This window comes from Brienomyrus brachyistius, chromosome 5, assembly GCF_023856365.1.
Source record: "Brienomyrus brachyistius isolate T26 chromosome 5, BBRACH_0.4, whole genome shotgun sequence".
Lineage (NCBI taxonomy): Eukaryota > Metazoa > Chordata > Actinopteri > Osteoglossiformes > Mormyridae > Brienomyrus > Brienomyrus brachyistius.
The window spans coordinates 28,960,281-28,980,731 of record NC_064537.1 but is presented as its reverse complement, the minus strand read 5'-3'; the positions used below and the strand labels follow the sequence as shown (position 1 = coordinate 28,980,731).

At 40.1% G+C, this 20,451-nt stretch overlaps 1 protein-coding gene across 2 annotated transcripts; it reads right to left on the bottom strand.

Annotated features, from left to right (window-relative positions):
• Positions 1–6,013: 6,013 nt before the first annotated feature.
• On the bottom strand, positions 6,014–19,913 carry LOC125741745 (epithelial membrane protein 2-like). Of its 2 annotated transcripts, XM_049013042.1 has the most exons (6): positions 19,796–19,913; positions 14,804–14,900; positions 14,475–14,562; positions 14,127–14,267; positions 6,890–6,966; positions 6,014–6,147 (listed from the first exon to the last, which is right to left on the bottom strand). In XM_049013042.1, the coding sequence occupies exons 2-6, from the start codon at positions 14,879–14,881 to the stop codon at positions 6,103–6,105; spliced, it is 429 nt and encodes a 142-aa protein (XP_048868999.1). In that variant the 5' UTR covers positions 14,882–14,900; positions 19,796–19,913; the 3' UTR covers positions 6,014–6,102. The 2 variants fall into 2 exon arrangements, with proteins under 2 accessions (XP_048868999.1, XP_048868998.1); XM_049013041.1 differs by lacking the exons at positions 6,014–6,147; positions 6,890–6,966 and adding an exon at positions 10,215–11,641.
• Between the last annotated feature and the right edge of the window lie 538 nt (positions 19,914–20,451).

Here is a 20,451-nt window from a genome sequence, read left to right as displayed (position 1 = left end):
GTTCGGCATGTGAGATCGCCATCCTGACTGTGTCTGAGCAGAAGCTGCACTCATCCTCACAGAGCATCTCTCCTGATACAAACGGGGATGTCCTACGCAAGCACAGAGGCAGCCATTTCTATAATGGGAGGATTATGTAAACCGGCAAATTCTATATGCCATCCTGGATGTACCATTTGTAGTCCTTGTACGGTAGTTTTGGCCATATTTAACCTAATAATTGCATATTTATTTTATTTGTCATGATGATGATTTCTAGAGCTTTTTTCCGCTTAAACTGCTGGGGTTCAGGACCTTCTCCATGATAGGAGTGATCCGTAGTCTGAGGGCCAGATAACTGACGTGCTGTAACACCAGCCCACCTCTCCGCTGCAGACTAAGTGAGTAATTTCCTCACAGCCTGGTGAAACTTGTGAAGCGCTTTGACACTTGCTGGGAAAATAGACACAGATCGTGCCTTTGGATAATACAGATAAAATGTGTGAATCTGGGAAAGTGACAACCAGATATGTGTGCGTAAATGTGTATATTTTACTCTGAAACTTCTCAGACTGCTGATTAGTCAAGTCAGGTGGACATTATTGTCACAGCAACCATATACAGGTAAACAGCAACACAAAATAACATCCCGCCAGGACCACGGTGCCACATACAAGCAGCAAGTGACAACGGATGGGTTTCCTATCTGCAGATTGTGATATGAAGCCCAATGTGGTGTTTTGAGCTGCAGCAGTCACACAGTGGAAGTTCTGAGAAGGTGGGGAAGTGAGCAAAGTTGTGCTAGTAAAAGCATAGTGTGGAAAAACTGTTACTCCGGGTTGCACAGCGTGTCTGCTGGTTTGAACTGTAATCCAATGAAAGCGCATTGTCTTTACAGCTGGGGCTGTAAGGTTAACAGGCTTGTAAACAAATAACTTATTTTTTGCACAGCAGCAATACTCAAAAAGGTGAATGAAAAAGCAAATTACTCTGCTTCAAAAATAAGAGAAAAAATAATGGGTTTCTTGGCTTTTCTGAGATTCAGAAGTCTATTCAGTATTAAGATACTTCACGAAAAATCTAGAAATGAAAAGGCCTGAACAGGGATGCCGTAAACGGGGACAAAGTTAGGATGATTCCTTGGGGCCCTAAAATTTAGAACATAATTGAATTGGTCTGGGTTGGGGGCCCAAAATGATATGACTTCATCCATCCATCCATCAGTCCATCCGTTCTTCCATTATATGCCGCTTATCCAGGGTCGGGTTGCGGAGGTAGCAGTCTAAGCAGGGATGCCCAGACCTCCCTCTCACCAGCCACCTCCTCCAGCTCCACTAGGGGAATACCAAGGCATTCCCAGGCCAGCCAGGACATAGAATCTCTAAAACGTGTCCTGGGTCTGCCCCCGGGTTCTCCTCCGTGCTGGACATGCCTGAAGCACCTCCCCAGGGAGCCGTCCAGGAGGCATCCCACACCGATGCCCGAACCACCTCAACTGGCTCCAGCAGCAGCCCTACTTTGTGCTCCTCCCGAATATCTGAGCTCCTTATCTTATTTCAAAAGGTGAACCCAGACAAGCTACGAAGCAGTCGCATTTCTGCCCCTTTTATAAGTTCCATCCATCCATCTTCTAAAAGGCTATTCTGGTCATGGTCACAGCAGAGGCCTGATCATATAATCAGGATAATTTAAATTAAATACCAGGCAATGATAAAATTTGGTTGGCAAGACTAAGATTCCTCCATTCATTACGCGAGGCTCATCGTCATAGGTGAAGGTAGAAGGTAGAACCACTAATAGATCGAAAACTTCACATTCTGGCACAGCTCTCTTCACCATGACTGAACGGTACAGCGCCCGCATTATTGGCGACACTACACCACTCCGTCTGTCGATCTCCCGCTCCCTTCTTCCCTCACTCGTGAAGAAGACCCCAAGATACTTAAACTGCTCCGCTTGAGGCAGTAACTCATACCCCAGAAGAGGGCAATCCCACCTTTTCCGGTCGAGATCCAGGGCCATGGAGGTGCTGATCCTCATCCCGGCCGCCGCACACTCGCTGCAAACCACCCCAGTATATGCTGAAGGTCACAGCCCAACACCAACAGGACCACATCATCCGTAAAAAGCAAAGACACAACAGCCCTGAGGCCCCCAAACTGGACCCTCTCCGCCCCTTAGTTACACCTTAAAATTCTATCCATAAAGGTTAGGAACAGAATCAGTCACAGGGCAGCCTTGGCGGAGTCCAACACCTACTGGGAACAAGTCTGACTCTCACTCCATATATACAAGGACCTGTGTAATATGCTTTCATGAGGCCCAGAATCTTTAGTGGCAGCTCTGGGTATGAACAGGAACAGGTGAAATGACAGGGAAATAGTTATTTTTATAAGATCCATCCATCCGTCTTTTAACAGCTTATCCGGATGACGGTCACATCTATGATCATATGATCTGCAATTTAATTTAAACAATGTATACCAGACAAAGGTAAAATTCAGGGCACAAACCAGTGAACTTTGCGGCTTCTCTCTTTGGTTGGCTCACAGGGAGCTCAGACAAGGGTAGCTAACTCCAAAAGGGCAGCAGCGGTGGATTAGCGCCATCTCTTAGCAGCATCCTTCTGAGCTAATTGATTTTCTGTGCATATTTGGGTCGGAAGCTACTTTGCTTTCTGTTTATGTGTAATACAGATTCCGACAGCAAGAAATGTGAGGGAGAAGAGGGAAGCAGCATGAGGTGTGAGTGGTGAGCTCCGTGTTTGGTAACTGGGGCACTACATTACTCATACAAAGCAAGCCGCCCCTAAGATCCGCATGACGCTATAATTCACCCAGCTGAAATCAGACCCATGCACTGCCCTCATACCCTGGCTTCCAGATTGTCTGGACTGCTTCTGTACACAACAGGATTTGGAATTTCCTTTTCTATAGTTATTAAGCCACGAAAATGATTCACACAATAGGTAGGCATAACATTATCCCTATGCAATTTAAATGGCATAGAAGTGAAATGGTGCATTTTCCTCTTTTAACCATGGGCCTGGTTTCATCGTATTTTGAGTTACATGTTTCATTAAACATTAATTTCATTGCTTTACTCTAAATATTAAGCTACGGCAATATTTTTCTATATGACACTCCGATGAGCCTTTCTGTCCACAGTGCCCTCTAGTGACAAATGAATTTTCCTTTCAAATCATGTTGGAGTAAAGTGACCACTGACTGAACAAAATGTTCATTATAAATGTATGTAAGGATGCCCCACCCGCCTAGGAGGGTGGTCAATACTAAACTACTATGTGGGGCATTAACTGGATGTCATTCCACTGATGAGACATTGATATGATGAAAAGCATTATATTTAATTCAAGTGCAAAGGTGAAAGGGGTAATAAGAAAACAAGCCACAGTCAAGCTAAAACAATATACCAAAACCAATGCCCTAAATACAAGGGTAAGACAATAAGCTGCAAGTAACAAATCTGTCAACACTTCCACACAAGCCAACTGAGCAGCCAACTGAACAGCCAAACTCCCCTATACTGACGATTTAAATACATTCCATTCAGGAAGTAGGCACACTGCATCCTCTCTAATGCAATAAAGCAATTAATCAATTTAGCAATTAACCAATAAAGCAATCAATTAATAAGGCAATTAATAAAGCAACATAACAACAGGACAATTCATTATAAGAGCATGAAATTTCAATACAAATCATTTTATTATCGTAGTATAGACGATACAGCTCAGCATGTCAGGTGTCATTCCAAGCTCTTTCTAAAAAGTTCATTTTTCACTGTGGCTGTGAGGACTAACTCAGGTTTCATCTCTAGGTGGAAAAGGTTACATCAGCTGAAAGTTATAGTTTTCTCTAACCTAATGGTAGTACATGTGTCATTTACTTTGAGCCACAACCGATAGGAGATTTCTGGGGAAAATTAAGATTGGAGAAATGTGTGTACGTCATTATTACGTTATATCTGCATTATTACATTTTACATTTTAGTGAAACATTTTATAAAAAAAAGAGAAGGAAACAATGCCGTGTTCTGGTTTTGCATGTTGTTAACCACACACGTCGGGTAAACATATCTTTATGGGAACCATTCATTCATTTCTATGGGGAAAATGCTAACACTAACTATGACAATCTTAAGTAACCAAGGAAAATACAAGAGTTTTTGCATTTTTAGTTTTTTCATTGCACTCATAGATTTTTATTAAACTGAGTTTTCCCTTATGGGGACCAAGGACCAGGTCCCCATAAGGGAAAAAAATGGGTATTCATCACACTGTGGGGACATTGTGTCCCCATAAGGTAAGGTACACCCACTCACACACACACACTGATCCTACCTTCTCAGGGCCCCTTGGCGAAGCTTTACTCGGGAGGCCCCTCCTACCAAGGAAACTGATGATCGTTTCACTTTATCTGCAATGCAGGTAATTTGGGGGCCCTCAGAAACTGTCAGTTCTACCGCTAAATCCAGCCCTGCCCCTCCCCTCAATATTTATCTCTTTGTACAGTAGCACCATTCCTAGTCAACAGTAAATCAACGGTCTCTGGCCAGTTTGGGTGACTCTTTACTACTCTTTTAAAATCACGGTGGAACAGTATTTGCCCATGCCCCTTTTAGTTGTGTCATGCTAGCTGGGTAACAGTAATGGACAGCAAACTGAGGCTGTACCGCTTATTTTCAATGGGATTAAGGCCAAGACTAATTTCTAACATCTTTCAGTACCTGAATTGAATGTGTTGCATGGTTTGTATTTTTTATTAATCCAGGAATCTTCTGAAATGTACCTCCATCGCAAGATGCCATCATTCCGCACCCTGCACTGACTGACAGGGTGACAGCCATGCCAGCCATTTTTGCCCAAATGTCATACGTTCGCAGTACCTTCTAAGAGACTTCTTGTAAACTCTTTCAGGACAAAGATTGCTTTCTGGGTCCAACGTCCCATAAATGACTTTTCTGTGGAATGCAGTTGACACCTGAACGTCATTCACAGCCGCAGCCACTGACTTCTGTAACAGTTGGCCTCATATTAGCTTCTGCACAGTTGGCCTCATATTAGCTTGTCTAACAAGTGTGTTTCTTTCCCAACGAGTTTAAAGGGATAAAGGGCGTATTGTGGTAAGAAAAAAATTCTGCAGTGGAATGAACTTAGATGTTATGGATGTTTGAAAAGATTTTGTTCCCCAGAATTTGTTAAGAGGATCATCTGACATGTGAATGTTTGCAGCTCAGTGCTTTTTCAAGGAGCTGCACATTAAAAAAAAATTTCACTGTGCTGCTAAAATTCTATTTCATATGGCAACATTCAGATCTCATTATTCATTATATGGCTAACAGAAATGTATTAAACTACAACCAGGATATAATGTAGTAAAGGAATTTATAATCAAATTTGGATAAAGGTTAAAACATAAATATGGATTCATTGCTGATATAAATGCAAAAATCAAGCACAATCCTGGTCTGTTTAGAATCTGATTTGAGCCCCTGTGTCCCATTTTCAAATGATTTCAGTACAGCAGTAAATATGCTTCTATAAAAGCATTTTTAGATAGAGAAACCATGAGAACACTGTACATACAAACACTAAAGCAGAGGGCAATTCCAAGCTAATTCCACTTAAACAAAATGCACAAAACAGTTTCCTTTTATTAATATTAGAATCGAGTTTCAGCTCCGTGACTTCCATGAACTTGATCAGAAATGAGATTTTTTATAAAATAAAAAGGTACATGTATATGTACATGCATATATAGAACCATATGTTTTGTGGATATGTATACAAAAATTTGCAGACGGAAAGTTGTTTCTATCCGAAATATGAACGTGCCAATAAGAGACCGGGATTGTCAACTGAACACAGAAAACGAAATAACTGGGAGACTGTTCGTAACATTAGACTTTAATGAACGAGGAGGTAAACAAAGCACATAACAAAAGTTTAATACCTCTGTGTTCCATTCAACCATTTTCATGAGCACGAATCTTGTGCAAGGTCATGGTAGGCCTGAAGTCTTTCACGGGACGCACTGGGGAGGGGTCACCTTGGATACCAGCTCTTTGCAGGGTACACACTTGGGGAAATGGGGCACCATCTCACCCCACCACATGTCTGTGGGTTGTGGAAGGAAACAGCGGCCCCTGGAGGAAACCCACACAGTCATGGGGAGAACATGCTGCACATACAGAACCACAGCAGGAATCCACAGCCATAGACAGGTGAGGTCACAGTGGCACCATCCAATCACCATGCCACCCTAAATCCTCACTTGCTATTTTTTATTTCACTAAACCAAGCAAAACAAAGCCCCAAAATAAAGGGGCTGTCTGAGTGTTAGACAGACAATGGCATCTCACTGCATGCTCTCAGCTCTTTTTGGATAAGATTTTGTGTATTTTTTACAAAAGTGATTTTTATTTGATTAGAATAAACATTGCAGCCGTGCAATAGACTGGTGGTGTCCACCTCCCTGTGCCCTGTGCTAAGTGGAGTAGTCCCACGATTACTATAATACTGTCCTGGATAAGCAGTTTTGGGATGGATACAAAAAAACCAGCCTTATCTCCACTGCCTATCTTAAACACACTATGAGTCTTACTCTAAACAGTACACTCTGTTAACTTGATTTCTGAACTGCTAAGTGATTTCCCAGCCAAGACTGAGGACTTGCCCTTCCTGGTTTTAACTCCAGAGGGATTTTTTTAAATTTTGACAAAACTACAAAATGGTACTTAGATGGAAATTAGTGGAGTGCTTATGACAGGAGGCAATCAGAGCTGTTCACAGCGCAAGAAGAGGCATCTGCTTTGAGGGCTGTGGGTAAGAATCTTATGGAATATGCTAATAAAAATATTCATATAAGGGTGCCATGGTGCATCCTACCTCCTGGGCTAAGAGTCTGAATCCTACTTCTGCTTCGTGTGTTTCTGGAGTGTGTATGATCTCCCTGTAGATTCCTCCTGCAAGTCAAAGACAAATTGGTAAATTGGTAGCAGTGTATACTGCCCTACAAAAGCAAAACACAGTAACTGCATATATGATCAAAACTGAGTTATAGCCGAAATTGGGTCTCTTAGGCTCTGTTTTATCTTCTGACAAAACGTCTTGCTTGATTTTGACGAAAACACAATTATATACCTTCTACACATACAGGTGGACAGGCAAAAAACTTTGAAGCCCTTTTTCTCAGTTTCAGTGTCAGCATAGTTACTGTGTTTTGCCTTTTTAGGGCAGTATAATTGTGCATGAATGTGTCTGTGTGTGTATTAGGTTTATATTACATTGTGGGGACCAAAGACATGTGGTGCACGGTGTGCATGTGTGAGTGTGTGTGTATTAGGTTTATATTACATTGTGGGGACCAAAGACATGTGGTGCGCGGTGTGCATGTGTGAGTGCGTGTGTGTATTAGGTTTATATTACATTGTGGGGACCAAACACATGTGGTGCATGGTGTGCATGTGTGAGTGTGTGTGTGTGTATTAGGGTTATATTACATTATAAGGACTAAATACGTGTGTGTGCCCCGCCTTGGACTGGCACCCCCATCCACTCCTGAATCATACCCCATGCTGCCTGGAAGGCCCTCCAGCCCCCCCCACCCCACGACCCTGTCGAGGATAAGCTTTTGGAAAATCAGTAGATATTCTACATAATGTGCAATTTGAACCGGGGCTACAGTATTACCACTTCAACAGACATTTAAAGACATTAAAGGACATTTAAGCCAGATAAACAATGTTTAGCTAAAGCTCTAATTTTCTGCAGCAGCCTTGTCACCACCTCCATATTATCGGGAGTCTATCTTGCAACAAGAAATGAGCTCATTAAGACTCAGTGGGTCTTGACTTTTAAAATGAGCCAATCAGAAAAGCCCTTTAAGGAATGTAGATAAATTCCATTAAAAGTCAATCTGATCTGACGTGTCAGAAGGCTTGTGTGCAGAGTGCAGGGTGACTTGTGAATGTGAAATGAGCCTTGTTAACAGTCATTCAGGGTCATGGGTAGAGAATAGACTGTGTAGCTTTGAACATCTTTGATCTCTGCCTGTGACAGGGGTCGTGATGACCGTGATAAGACAGAAAGTGGAGGTTTTTTAGGTATTTGACAACCATACTGTTTGCTGGGGCATCACTAGGCTTCCCCAAAATGTTTTTTACTCCCCTTTAATAAATGTGCACTAATAATTTTAAACAGTGTGCTCATTCATTCATTCATTTATATTCAAAACAGACCCCCCCCCAGTTAAGGCTTGCCCCCTCCCCCTCTTCATAAAGACTGCAGTGATGCTCCTGCTGATTTGTGCCAGTCTTCTGCCTATGATATAGACCTCCACCCTACAGACTGCCACCCAGTGGGTGGAGTCACTGAAGTTGTAGCAATTATACTGTTATCCAGGAACTTGTGCTTAGAATAACAGTTTTCATCCCTTAGCAATAGTACATCATTCCAGGTCTGAGGCGGAACCTGCCTAATTTTAGTCAGATTTCTCTGCTAGACAATTTCCACACCACTATTTAAAATCCTGAGTTTTATCAAGTATAATTGGGGATGCGTATGTTACACTAGATAACACATCATTCTAAGAGTGTCATACCATGTTAAGGTAATGGGTATTTTAAGAAAACAACCATTGTATAGATCCTTATCATTGTCTATCATGCAAAATATGATACAGCTTTTACTGTTTGATATACCAGCCAAAGCGCTCATGGAAGCTTTACTTACAGAATAATGTTCTGAGGGCAGAATGAAAAATGATTGGTTAGATAAACAATCAGATTATAGAGGAGGTGGATCCAAGCAACTATTGGAGGCAGGACCAACCAATCAGGTGTCTTTGTTCTGCTTCCTCAAGTTGCTTGGAGGAAGCAACACTTCCTCTACAATCTGATTGGTTATCTCTCTGAACCAATCATTTTTCATTCTGCCCTCAGAACATTTTTATGTAAGCAAAATATGAATTTGCATAGAAAAGTAAACTGGAGAAGTCATGTTAAGAAATATCTCATTCATCTTTGATCTGATTGCTTGTTTCACCATGTTTTTCTGTGTCACTCTGTAGTCGGCAGTTTAAAAAGGTAGAACAGCTATTTCACTTCAAGGCTAATGAGTGCTGCGATGTGCTGTGATAAATTATTTAGATATTTTCTCTTGGATAAGAGGTAGAAAAAAGAAAAAGAAAAAAATGTAAAATGTTCAGTACCATTCAGTCCATTAAAGTATATCAATTACTAAAAACACAAACCTGTAGTCTCCTATGGGGCAGAAGGTGCAGTGAGATAGATTACAGGCCCTCCAACTGGGTAATTACCGTCTAACTTTCTCCAGTCAGAAACCACGCTGTATATACTGTTATCTTAGAGTAAATAGCTTTTGGTAAAAGTATAAGCTTAGGAACACGAGTGATTTTGGCAAATGGCTGCTGGCCCTGAGAAGTTGTTTCTAAGAAGGGGCATTAATTAAAAAATGCACATTAGCCTGGTATTTATGAGATTAATATAGCATATTACTGTGTTTTTCTAGTCAGTGAATATCCTGTAGAGATCAGGGACACCCTTGTTAGCTGAATCTCCACAATTCATAAGGGGGCATTGTCACCCTGGCAGCCTCTGAATTCTACTTCTGGAAGAGAGACTGAGGGCTCATTTTGGACTGGAGTGTCTATGCGGCATGGAGAGGAAAGGAAACTAGCCTTTGGATTTTTTTGATCTCTTCTGCTTTCAGGTTATTGACTCATACCGACTTAAGAAATTCAAAGCCATCACCTGACATCAAGTCCAAAGCAAACTAAGATGAGTCTCCACTCAGGTCTCTTATCAGCAATGTCCAAATGATGATGCTATCAGGCATAATACTTTTAAAGTTAATTTCCTAGTGATTTTTGGAATCATCGAGAATTATGGCTCTTCTCCTCTTCCCGGGATGCTCAAGTAATGAACAAGTCCTCTTGAAGCTTTGTATCATCCTATCATCCTCAGCTGAGGTCTTCAGTTAAGAAAATGCTGAATCCACACCACACAACATAATGCCTAACTGTGGAATAGCAATAATTGAAATAAAATCCGAATTAGAACAGAAAAATTACACATTGAAAAGGGAGGACATTTGTAGTGTGTGCATTATTTTATTTTTAAAGATAGTTATGAATTCCTTGCGTGATAAAAAAGAAATTATTTTGAACAGCAGTAGCATGAACATTATACATTATAGAGTTTGACTGTGTAAACCAACAAATTTCATTACAAGCCATTACTATTTATACATACATATATAACAAATTTGCATGACATACAAAAGGTGCCTCTCTTGGAGTTATGGAATCTGGGCATACCCACTCATTCTTGTACCGGGGTGGTGAACCTGATCCATGGAGAGCTGGTGTGGGTGGGGTTTTGGGGATGACCTCTCAATCAGCCAATAAAAAGCAGTAGTTCTCAACTCCAGTCCTAGGGACTTACTGTTATTGGCTGATTGAGAGGTCATCCCAAAATTCTGCATCCACAGAAGCTCTCCATGGATAAAGTTCGCCACCCCTGTTCTAGTATAGTAAAGCCTTGGATTGCGAGCATAATTCATTCCGGAAACATGCTTGTAATCCAAAAAACTGGTATATCAAAACTAATTTTCTCTTTAGAAATAATGGAAGCTCAGATGATTCGTGCCACAAACCAAAAAAAATCATATTAAAATGATTGATACAAAATATAACGTAAAAATACATAAAACAAATTAACCTACACTTTACCTTTGAAAAGAATTGTGGATGATGTGAGGGAGACGAGAGAGAGAAGAGGAGGGTTACTTTGTAGGACGACTTTCACTATAACTAACGGAATCACTGCTATCTGTTGGCTCACGGGAATCTTTTTCTTTTTGTGCGACTTTAACAAGTAACCTATCCAATGACAGCCGCTTTTGCCTCCTTCTCGATTTCGTGGAAATGAGGACATTGCATTGTTGTTAAACAGATTCATCGATCGCACTGCTACACCCTTATTCAGGGTGTTTTTCTAGTAAATTTTGACTATACGAGTGAGGCACACCAACTGAGACGAGCATGGGAGATGATTAGCCACAATCCCACAGAAAGAGAGAGAAGAACCATCGGCTCAGTTGTGATTACGTGACGCTCGGTAGACAAAGCGTACACGTAATACTCGTATTGCAATACCTCGCTCGTTTATCAAGTTATGATTTATTAAAAAATTTTGGTCGTCTTGCAAAACACTCGCAAACCAAGTTACCCGCAATACGAGGTTTGACTGTATATTGATTACGCTGATCTGATGTAGGTGATGATGTTGTGACCATTAATTCAATGCAAAATACAAAACAGCTCCATTTACTGGAATGTTTATCCAATCTGCCTCACAGGTTACTATGCCTGTACACCAAGAAACTCAATCTATAGGACATTACACACACCAGTAAATGTTTGTTGCTTGCTACAGGCACGAGTGTCCTATTTACGCTTTCTGAGGAATGCGTACATTAACACATTGATCATGGTGACTGGGAGAGCGATCCACGCTAGGACAAAGGAGTAACCATAATTCCCATCTTTGAATGACTTCGCCTGGAAATTCTCATGATGTGCGGTGTAAACAGAAGCTCCAATCATAATAAAGAATGCTTGAGAGGAAAAAAGACAACAGTTAGCAAATGCGCAAAGACAAAGATAATAAAAAACATTGTAAACAAAGTTCACCATTTTATCAACCACACTGATTCACTGACTATTATTCTGTGACAATGAGCATTATTAGAAAAATCAAAACCATGACACTTGTTTTCGACAGACAATCATGAATTGCAAAATCAAAAGGAAGCAGCCATTTTGTCCTTCTGCTTTTCTCCAAAATTTAAAACCGAGCATTTAACCCTTACTGCCTATGTTTCTGGGCTTATTCTAGCTACAGTGTGTCTGTGTGTAGTAGGATTACCAACTAATCCATGTCAGAAAGCACAGGGGGAAAGTTTAGGTACAGAAAGTTCAAATCCAGGCCAAGATTATGTTTTAACCAACCAGTTGAGTACTCTGTGACTGTGACTCTTTAAACTGGTGGAAACAAAATCTTGGTCTGGATTTGTACTTTCTGAACCTGAACTTTTCAAATTTGTCAGAAAGAATACTCTGAGCTACTTCAGGTTTTGCAAACATCCTTAAAACTGAAAAGTTCCTGTGTTTGGCTAAATAGTTCAGTTTGGTCTTGTGCTTTGACTGGCTTGATTCTTTGATTGAGAGACTCATCCAGCTGTTTGACATTAACATCAGTGACACATGCATGATTATAGGAGACCAACCAATCAGCACGCAGCAGTAACTCAGTGTTTAAGGGAAATCCAGGTCCCTTTTACTGAAATGGTAGATTACAGATCCTGTCCTAGCTCAAAGTTTCAACCCTGACATGGATTAGGAGGTATCCCTAGTGTGTACTTAGCCCTGGCAAGGTCTGCATTCAATGAGCAGTTTAACTCCTGCCTTGTGTTTGTGGAATTTGCATGTTCTCCCTCTGGCTGTCCTTATGTCTCCCTGCTTCCCTCCCACAGCCCTAAGACATGAGGATTAGGGGGATGCTGTCTCTGCACCCTTAGTTTGTATTTGAGTGTAATCTCTCAAACATAAATATTCATAAGCCAGCAGTGTGAGCTTACTTACATGTAAAGTATTGTAGTGTAATCATACATACTGTCTTTATTGGGTTCTCCATTAATTTGTTTTCTTATTTTGCTTACAGGCTGTAAGGCTCCCCCGTTAGAATATGAATAATCATGGGGAGATAGCTATCCTGAGAGTAAAGGTGTGTATATGGCCTGCGATGTACCGGTATCATGTAGAATGCCTGACAATGCGCGTTTCCACAGAGAGGTTCCAGACGACTGCAGACATATTTGGATAAGCAGTTGTTGGAAATGGATGCATGGAAGATATCCAGAAATAAACTGCCCATACATCACTGTGACGTTCGCGTCAATAGTTTCCGGCTATGAAGCAGTATGTGAAGGTTGTGTTGCTCCACTCGGCATGTGTGTATATGAATCAGCTGGCTTACATATACAAACTAAAAATGGCTAATCTATATGTGTGTATACATTTGGGTGTCGGTTATAGAGATACATATTTCCTGTCATAGAGGCAGTCATAGTAAGTGAAGGGAGACAATATATTTCAGTCAGTCAAGAGCTGAAATACAAATGTATTACATATACTATAATACAGTTTCATATATACAGGAAGTCTCAAGGTTACGAATGAGATCCATTACGTAAGCCTGTCTTTAAGTCAAATCTGTGGGTAAGTGGGAAAAACAATAATACAGTACATAATAGTAAGAGAACCACCTTTAGCAGCAATGAGTCAAAGTATTCGTTTGCTGTATGAGTTTGTTAGTCTCTCACGCCATTTTTAGGGCACTTGTGGCTGGCTGCTTCTTACAAGATTGCTTCCCTTCATCGATATTTGAGGGCATTTGTTTATGCTCAGCTCTCTGAGTCCCGCCGCAGCATCTCTGCGGGGTTGAGGTCCAGACAGGACTGGGCCATTCCACAGTGTACCTTCTGTTTCACGCCGGTGTTTATGGCACAGCAGGCGACAAAAATAAACGTGGCTCCAGAGAAACCGTTCCTCTGGAAACATCTGGAGTGGTGGTGTACACCTCACAGAACCTCATAGCATCGGTTTAGACAATATGCCAGATCGACACAGTGTGCTGTGCTATTATTAATTTCAATTGAAAGGCTTATATTTTATACGTAAATGGTGTTGATATTTGATATGGCTATTGTGCTGTTTGTGTTATAACTTTAATTACAATAAATGTATTGAAAATGAAAGGAGGAAATATAGGAGGAAATCATGCACACTACAGAAAAGTGTCGTTCTTCTGTCGTATCGTACAAGGCTGCCTCTGGTTACACACCTTAAACGTGACCAATCAGTCAGCGATACCACCTAGTCTTCTTTAGAACCGGGAACTGGAACAACTCATTCATGCACAGGGCCTTTCCTCTGAGCATACTAACATAAAAGCAGTACTCAAGGTTGAACTTATGAACCTTTGCATTGTGATCTGTAGAAAATAAAATGCATCAGGGAAGCACTATTCTCAACACTTACCAGAGACCAGCTGGACAAGGGAGGTAATAACAAATCTCTCTCCTTGTTTCAGACGGATGAGCTGAAGGACGAATACAATAAATCCCACGCAGCACAATATGGTAGCCAGTATCATGGTGGTCTGGACAGCCTGAAGATATCCTTCATTACAAATAGAAAAACATTTGGGTTGACGTAGTTATTTCAAAACAGTCTGGATCATATACTTACACGCCATAGGGCTGTACTTGAACAGGCACACAGATTGCCATTTGCATATTGGTACATATGGTATCAGCATTGAAAGGATAGCTATTTGTTTTAAGAAGCTGAAGAAGACGTAATTAAACCTCGTGAAGAGTGGGTTACCTTTCGATTCACTGTTGATGACAGGAAAGCAGGTGCTGTTGCAGGCAAACCAAAGATCAACATAGAAATTTTCAGACACCCACCAAGCCTGCAAGAAAAGCATCACAAAGTAAGCATTCTGCAGGGAAATGTAAAGCACAAAAAAAACCATCACCTTCAATGTCTTGCTAATGTTGCACGTTGCTATAGTTACCACCAAAATTTACTTTGTCATTAATATATTATTCCGATAGTACCTCATACTTTGTTTATCTGATCGCTTCAGCTAATAAAGCTAACAATAAAAAGATATATTTCTGGGAAAAAAAGGATTTTGTTTATCTACTTACATTGCTTATTGTCGAAACGAAGAGAAGTACAGCTGATATTATATGGAATGTGATTACAGACACCAATATGACCAGCATGTTTAGGAGAGTGAAGGGGCTATAAGGTGAAGGGAATATGAACATGATCAGTTCAAAATCCAACGACGTGATTGGTCCTGTGTTAAGTTTTAGCTCTTACTGTTGAGGTAACATAAAGTCTGTGATGAATTTGGCTTTGACATAAGGGACAAAGTCAAAAGGAGTTACTAAAACATCATGAATTCTTAAAATAAACTATTAAAGAATGAATCCTACAGCTGAAAAACACAAAAAGACTTCAGGACATTGGGCTGCAACAGCATTAATAAAAACCTTCAGATCTTAAAATCAGCACATCTTGTAAGCTTCTCTCTGAGCTTTTCCATTTAGCTCCGGGCCGAACACTTTAATCATTTGTCTCCAGTCCTTTTGGTAGTAGAATCTTTGCTCTCCTTTTAAAGCCAAGCTTGTCACTGCATTGACCTCCCTTTTCAAATGTGACCAAACATAAACATAGAGATTTAAACACTCTCTCTCTCACACACACACACACACACTTGGCTCCGAACAAAAAAAAACACAATGTAGCATTCGAGCATATGTAAATTTAAATTAGTTTAGAAAGTAAGTAAGACATTGATTAGCTATACAACGTCTGCTAGTGGTTGAGTAAAAAAGTTCATGGGTGTATTGAATGGCTGCTGCGAATGCTGGGGTGACTTTAGCAGAGGTTTTGAAATGGCTAAGCTAACACACTTTGACAGGCATAACATCATAGTTTTACACCAACAGTACTGTACATAATTAAAATACCAAGAAAACTGCAACAAAGGTTCAAACATGGCATTTTAAGCCAAAGAAAATAGTTCCTCTTAAAATTCCTCTTAAAGTTAAACGTGTAAATGTTTAACACTGAACCAAGTAGAAAGTCTTATAATTCTCCCTTGCTTTCATCACCATTGCAGTATTATAGCCATCCCTCTGAAACCGCTTCCACTTCAGAAACACCATACTTCAAATGCGATTGTTCGGAATGCAAGAAAGCCGCTGTACTAACATCTCAGTCTTATCGGTGTCAAACTGCTGGACTGTTTTGTGGCCTTATCAGTGTCAAATCTTTCTGCTTTTTGTATTTACTAATCTCTGAAGTACCAGCACAAAGAGGCTATTCACTGAATAGGCCAAACGCAGGAAAGGACGATACAGCATCATCACCAGATATTTTACATACGGATCACACTAGGTCTGACTGAGAAATACAGTCTGGGCCATTTCATCTGCATATTTACTAATTAAGTAATCTACTTTTTTTTTCAATAAAAACTATTTTGACATGTATATCAAATATTTTGAACCGGAAAACCTAGCCAAGACTGTATTATACAATTTTACTAAATGTAACGGATTTTGTGTAGTTATATAGAACCCTTTGGTCTTAATACGTGTTTGAATGCATTAAGGAACCTTTTCACTTGTGGCATTTGTAGCACTATTAGATGTCGATGAGCTCCACTACCAAACAGGGCCATCTTGCGCCTTGTCCTAATCGTGTGTTCCGGTTCATACCCAGGATGTTCTGCTGGATTTAATCTGATACGTTTGACATTTGGAGCTCTCCAATGCAATATTCTAAAACTATTTTTCGCAAAAAAATATTTTCATATTTGTTTTCCCGCCCAAAAAAGAACACTTACATTCTTTATTTATTTAACAGATTACTAAAAGCAACTAAGACGCTGCATTTCGTTTGGCCATCCTAATGTTAATATGCAGTATACTGTATATTCACAGGTGTAGATACTCTGGTATATTTCACACAACAAAAGAAATTGAATCACACAAAGATGTGACAACCTAATCATAAGTAGATATTAGCCTGGTGTACATAAGATAGTGAATAAAGCAAATATGGAAATCACACTAACCAAACATGGAATTAAAAAGGTATAGAAAACAAGAATAAGCAAGCATCTGTGTCAGAATACTGAAACCTGTTCTTCTCTTCCTTATAGGTGGGGTTGATCTTTTTGCCTCCCTAAGCAAACGATAGATTACGCAAGTCAGAAGTCCACAGTTAGCTTTTGTTTGTTTTTGTACACAATGTTCAGAATAGTGATTGTGATCGCTTATATAAAGGTTATGGTGACTAATCTTTGTGCTTGTACATCCCCACATCCGCATCCCCTACATAAATTCTCATGTTCAGTGGTGGGCCAAACATGCTACCTTCCTCTGATTGGGCTGGGCTTCACTTGAGAAAATTCACCTTCATGCAGCTTAGCTCAGCTAAATACATACTGTAAGCATCTTCTGCTTCTTTGCTGTCCCCCAAGACGAAAAGCGTGTCCTAATCTTGGATAATGATTTAAACGCCCCCCCCCTCCCCCCCCCATACCTGTGCTGCTGCCATAAATACCTGGCTGTGAACTCTCCTGCCGTTCACTGAGGACACTCTGCTCAAGTCCCTCATTCCTATTTTCACTCTTAGTGTAAATGGAAAAGAGGACTGACTAATGCATGCCGTAAGAAGCAAGAAGTGTTCATTTTTATCATGCGTGTGTGTAAAGCTATTGTTTATATTTATGCACGTTACTTTGTTTCGTTATGAGGCATAACATTTCAGAGAAACCTCAGCTACATGAAAAAGGACAAATTCGTAGTAGTGGGCTGGAGTGCACTGTTGATTATCTTTCATTTGAAAACAGATTCAAACTCTCGTTCAGAGCTCAGTGAGCAGCAGATAACACACCCTTGCACTTTCATGGCTGAAGATACAACACAGCTGACCTCTATTCTAAAGCGAAGACCGAGATAAGGCTGAGCCCGGCTTTTTCCACCCAGGTAGACTAACAATCTCAGCGAATAGGCAGATACTAGCTATATAAAGTTATTGTTCTTGATCTCATCCAATACAGGTTTAATTTCATGTAAATATTCCAAAGCATGTTATTATTAAAAGCTCAGTCAACTGCATGTATATATTTAGTCATAAAATAGGTCTACAAATTTTCAGTTCCATCTAAATATATTCTTGTATTCATTTAATTGGTAACAATCCAGACAGTGAAGCTACAATAATACAATAATCAACGAGTTTAAAGACAACCTAAATTTGCCAAACTGCAGGTTCGCTTAAAGAGATTGTACAACAATTCTGTAATTTTTAACATGCATTGGTCTTGTTTCATTATGGGTCATATAGTATTGCAATGTGTTAACTTTGTTGACTACAATAGTTCAATCATAGGGTGCATACTGCTCTTGTAATATTTTGACATTAACAAAAATATATTCATGTATTATACAAAATATGTTTGTAATTTTCATGAATAAATATGTACAGTGAAGGCGTTCAGTATAACCTACAGTGTATGGAGCACATTAAGAGAAGAGAAGAGAAGAGAAGAGAAGAGAAGAGAAGAGAAGAGAAGAGAAGAGAAGAGAAGAATTTACTGCCCCACCTCCCCCCCAAGTGAGAAGGGGGATCTTTGTTGCCCTGGAGCATAAATAACACCTACCACACGAGCCCCCTCACTCATATGAACTGATTTACTAACAAAAAGAAAGTGTTTAGATCACTATTTCCCAACCCGATCTTCAGGGACCCCCCCCCCTCGATTTTCCACGTTTTTAGTCCCTCCCATCACCCTGCCAGACAGTCCGCAGCTGGAAGGGAGCAAAAACATGGACTGTCTGGGGGTCCCCGAGGAGCGGTTTGGAAACACTGGTTTAGTGCAATTATAAGTCAGGTTGGGTTATGGAAGGTCCATTGTTTAGTGCAGGTGGGACGAAATCCCTTAGCACGCAAATTGTTCCAGTCATCTGTACCCTTTATTTCTCGAAGTCTTGAACGCACGTCACTGCAAATGTCAGCAATGGGCCAATTGTTTTACCCCAGTAACTCAATTAGTTTGCAAGAATATAGCCAAATGTTTGCAGGATGCAGAATGCCTACCGGGGCATCCTGAGGAAAAGATTGCCTTGACAGCTTGATGATTATAATTTAAACAGCCAAGCGAGGAGCGATACTTCACAGCGGTTCCTGCAGTGGTCTCTTTTATCTACCACCGATTGCCTACGGCTACTCGTTTGTACTGGACGCTGCGGTATACAAATGCTTCATAAACCGGCCACACCCCTGACCATCAAACTGAAAGCCTCTCCCAGTTAGTCACCACTAGCTCCTGTTTCCCAAATGAGAGATTGATGAATTCACAGTGCAGCCCAGTCTGTAAAGCCAGGCCGATATAACGCTGCATTTTAAAAACTGGCTTAAGGGAGATTCTGGCTGGGCTCGTTTCTTTAATAAAATCATTTCCATTTCATTTAACCAGTCGAACTACACAGAGCCACGGATAAAGAACATTTCCATTAATATATTTGTATAAAATATTTAGTATTTGATCTGTGAAAGAAATAGCAACTGCCTCCAAATGTATTACAGACCAGCACATCGTTAAATCCTTTTTGCGGAGTTGTACAAAAAATGTATGATAAATCAATTTAGCAATTTCTTAAACATACTTCCAATTCATTTATCTGCGTCATTTACTGGAAATCCTAAAATGCGTACATATGAAAACTATTTGGAAATATACACTCATTCAACACCAATGCAACTGCTGTGTTGCAATAAATAATACGACAAAACTGCATTTGCATATATGTTTTGAAATGATGCATATCGCGGATAACTCGAATCACTATTATTTGCATGCGCTGATTTTAACTTCTTCAGCAGCCTGAGCAAGACTTTTAACAACAGCGTTTTGTGGAACTATAACTTTGGATAATGTTTATATAAAGTTTAGAAAAAAATAAATTATAGAGGATTAAAAAAATACAGCTCACGCATTTCTCTAATTAATTCAATACAATGAAAATGTATTATAACAGTTCCTTTTCAAATTCTAGCTAAGTTTGAAACCTGCACGTGTTTTCATCCACGTATTTATTAGTAAAAAGTATACTCACTTGATTCGAGATATGTCTCTTTAAAAGGTGGTTATTTTAATAAACACACCAGACGTTAAAACGTTGTCATGTAAAAAGGAACGTGATGGAAATTGAGAAGTACTACTTTAACCCTGTGAAAAAGTAACGACTAAGAAGTGACGCCCCTCCTCTCACTGAAGTGACGTCTCACAATTTGTGTAAGGTACCGTAGCTATAAACCTTATTGGGATCGTAGCAAACGATATACAGATTTCTTATAACTGAAAGAAAACGCTCTAAACGATGTTATTCATGCAGCTGTATTGGTTATAACACCTCGAGTAATAGTTATTGCGTGTGTGGACTTAATGTAATGATACATTATCAGAAATAATACAATATAGCAAATGACTGAACAGGGGTCAGCGCGGTGGGGCAGTGGTCGAAAAAAAAGTAAACCTTTTGACCCGATCTCTCCATACTGTACGTTCTGCTTTTTGCACTCACAAGAAGGTTTATCTAATGACATGAGCTCATATGTATATGCACCCTTACCTTTAATTGCAAATCATTATGCAGTAATGACACTGGGTTTTATTAAACATAGATGAGTTAACTACATGAAGTGAAGTATCCCATATTAAATTTTAGTAGAACCTTGTATGCTGTGTCACATACAGTATAATCCAGCCAGA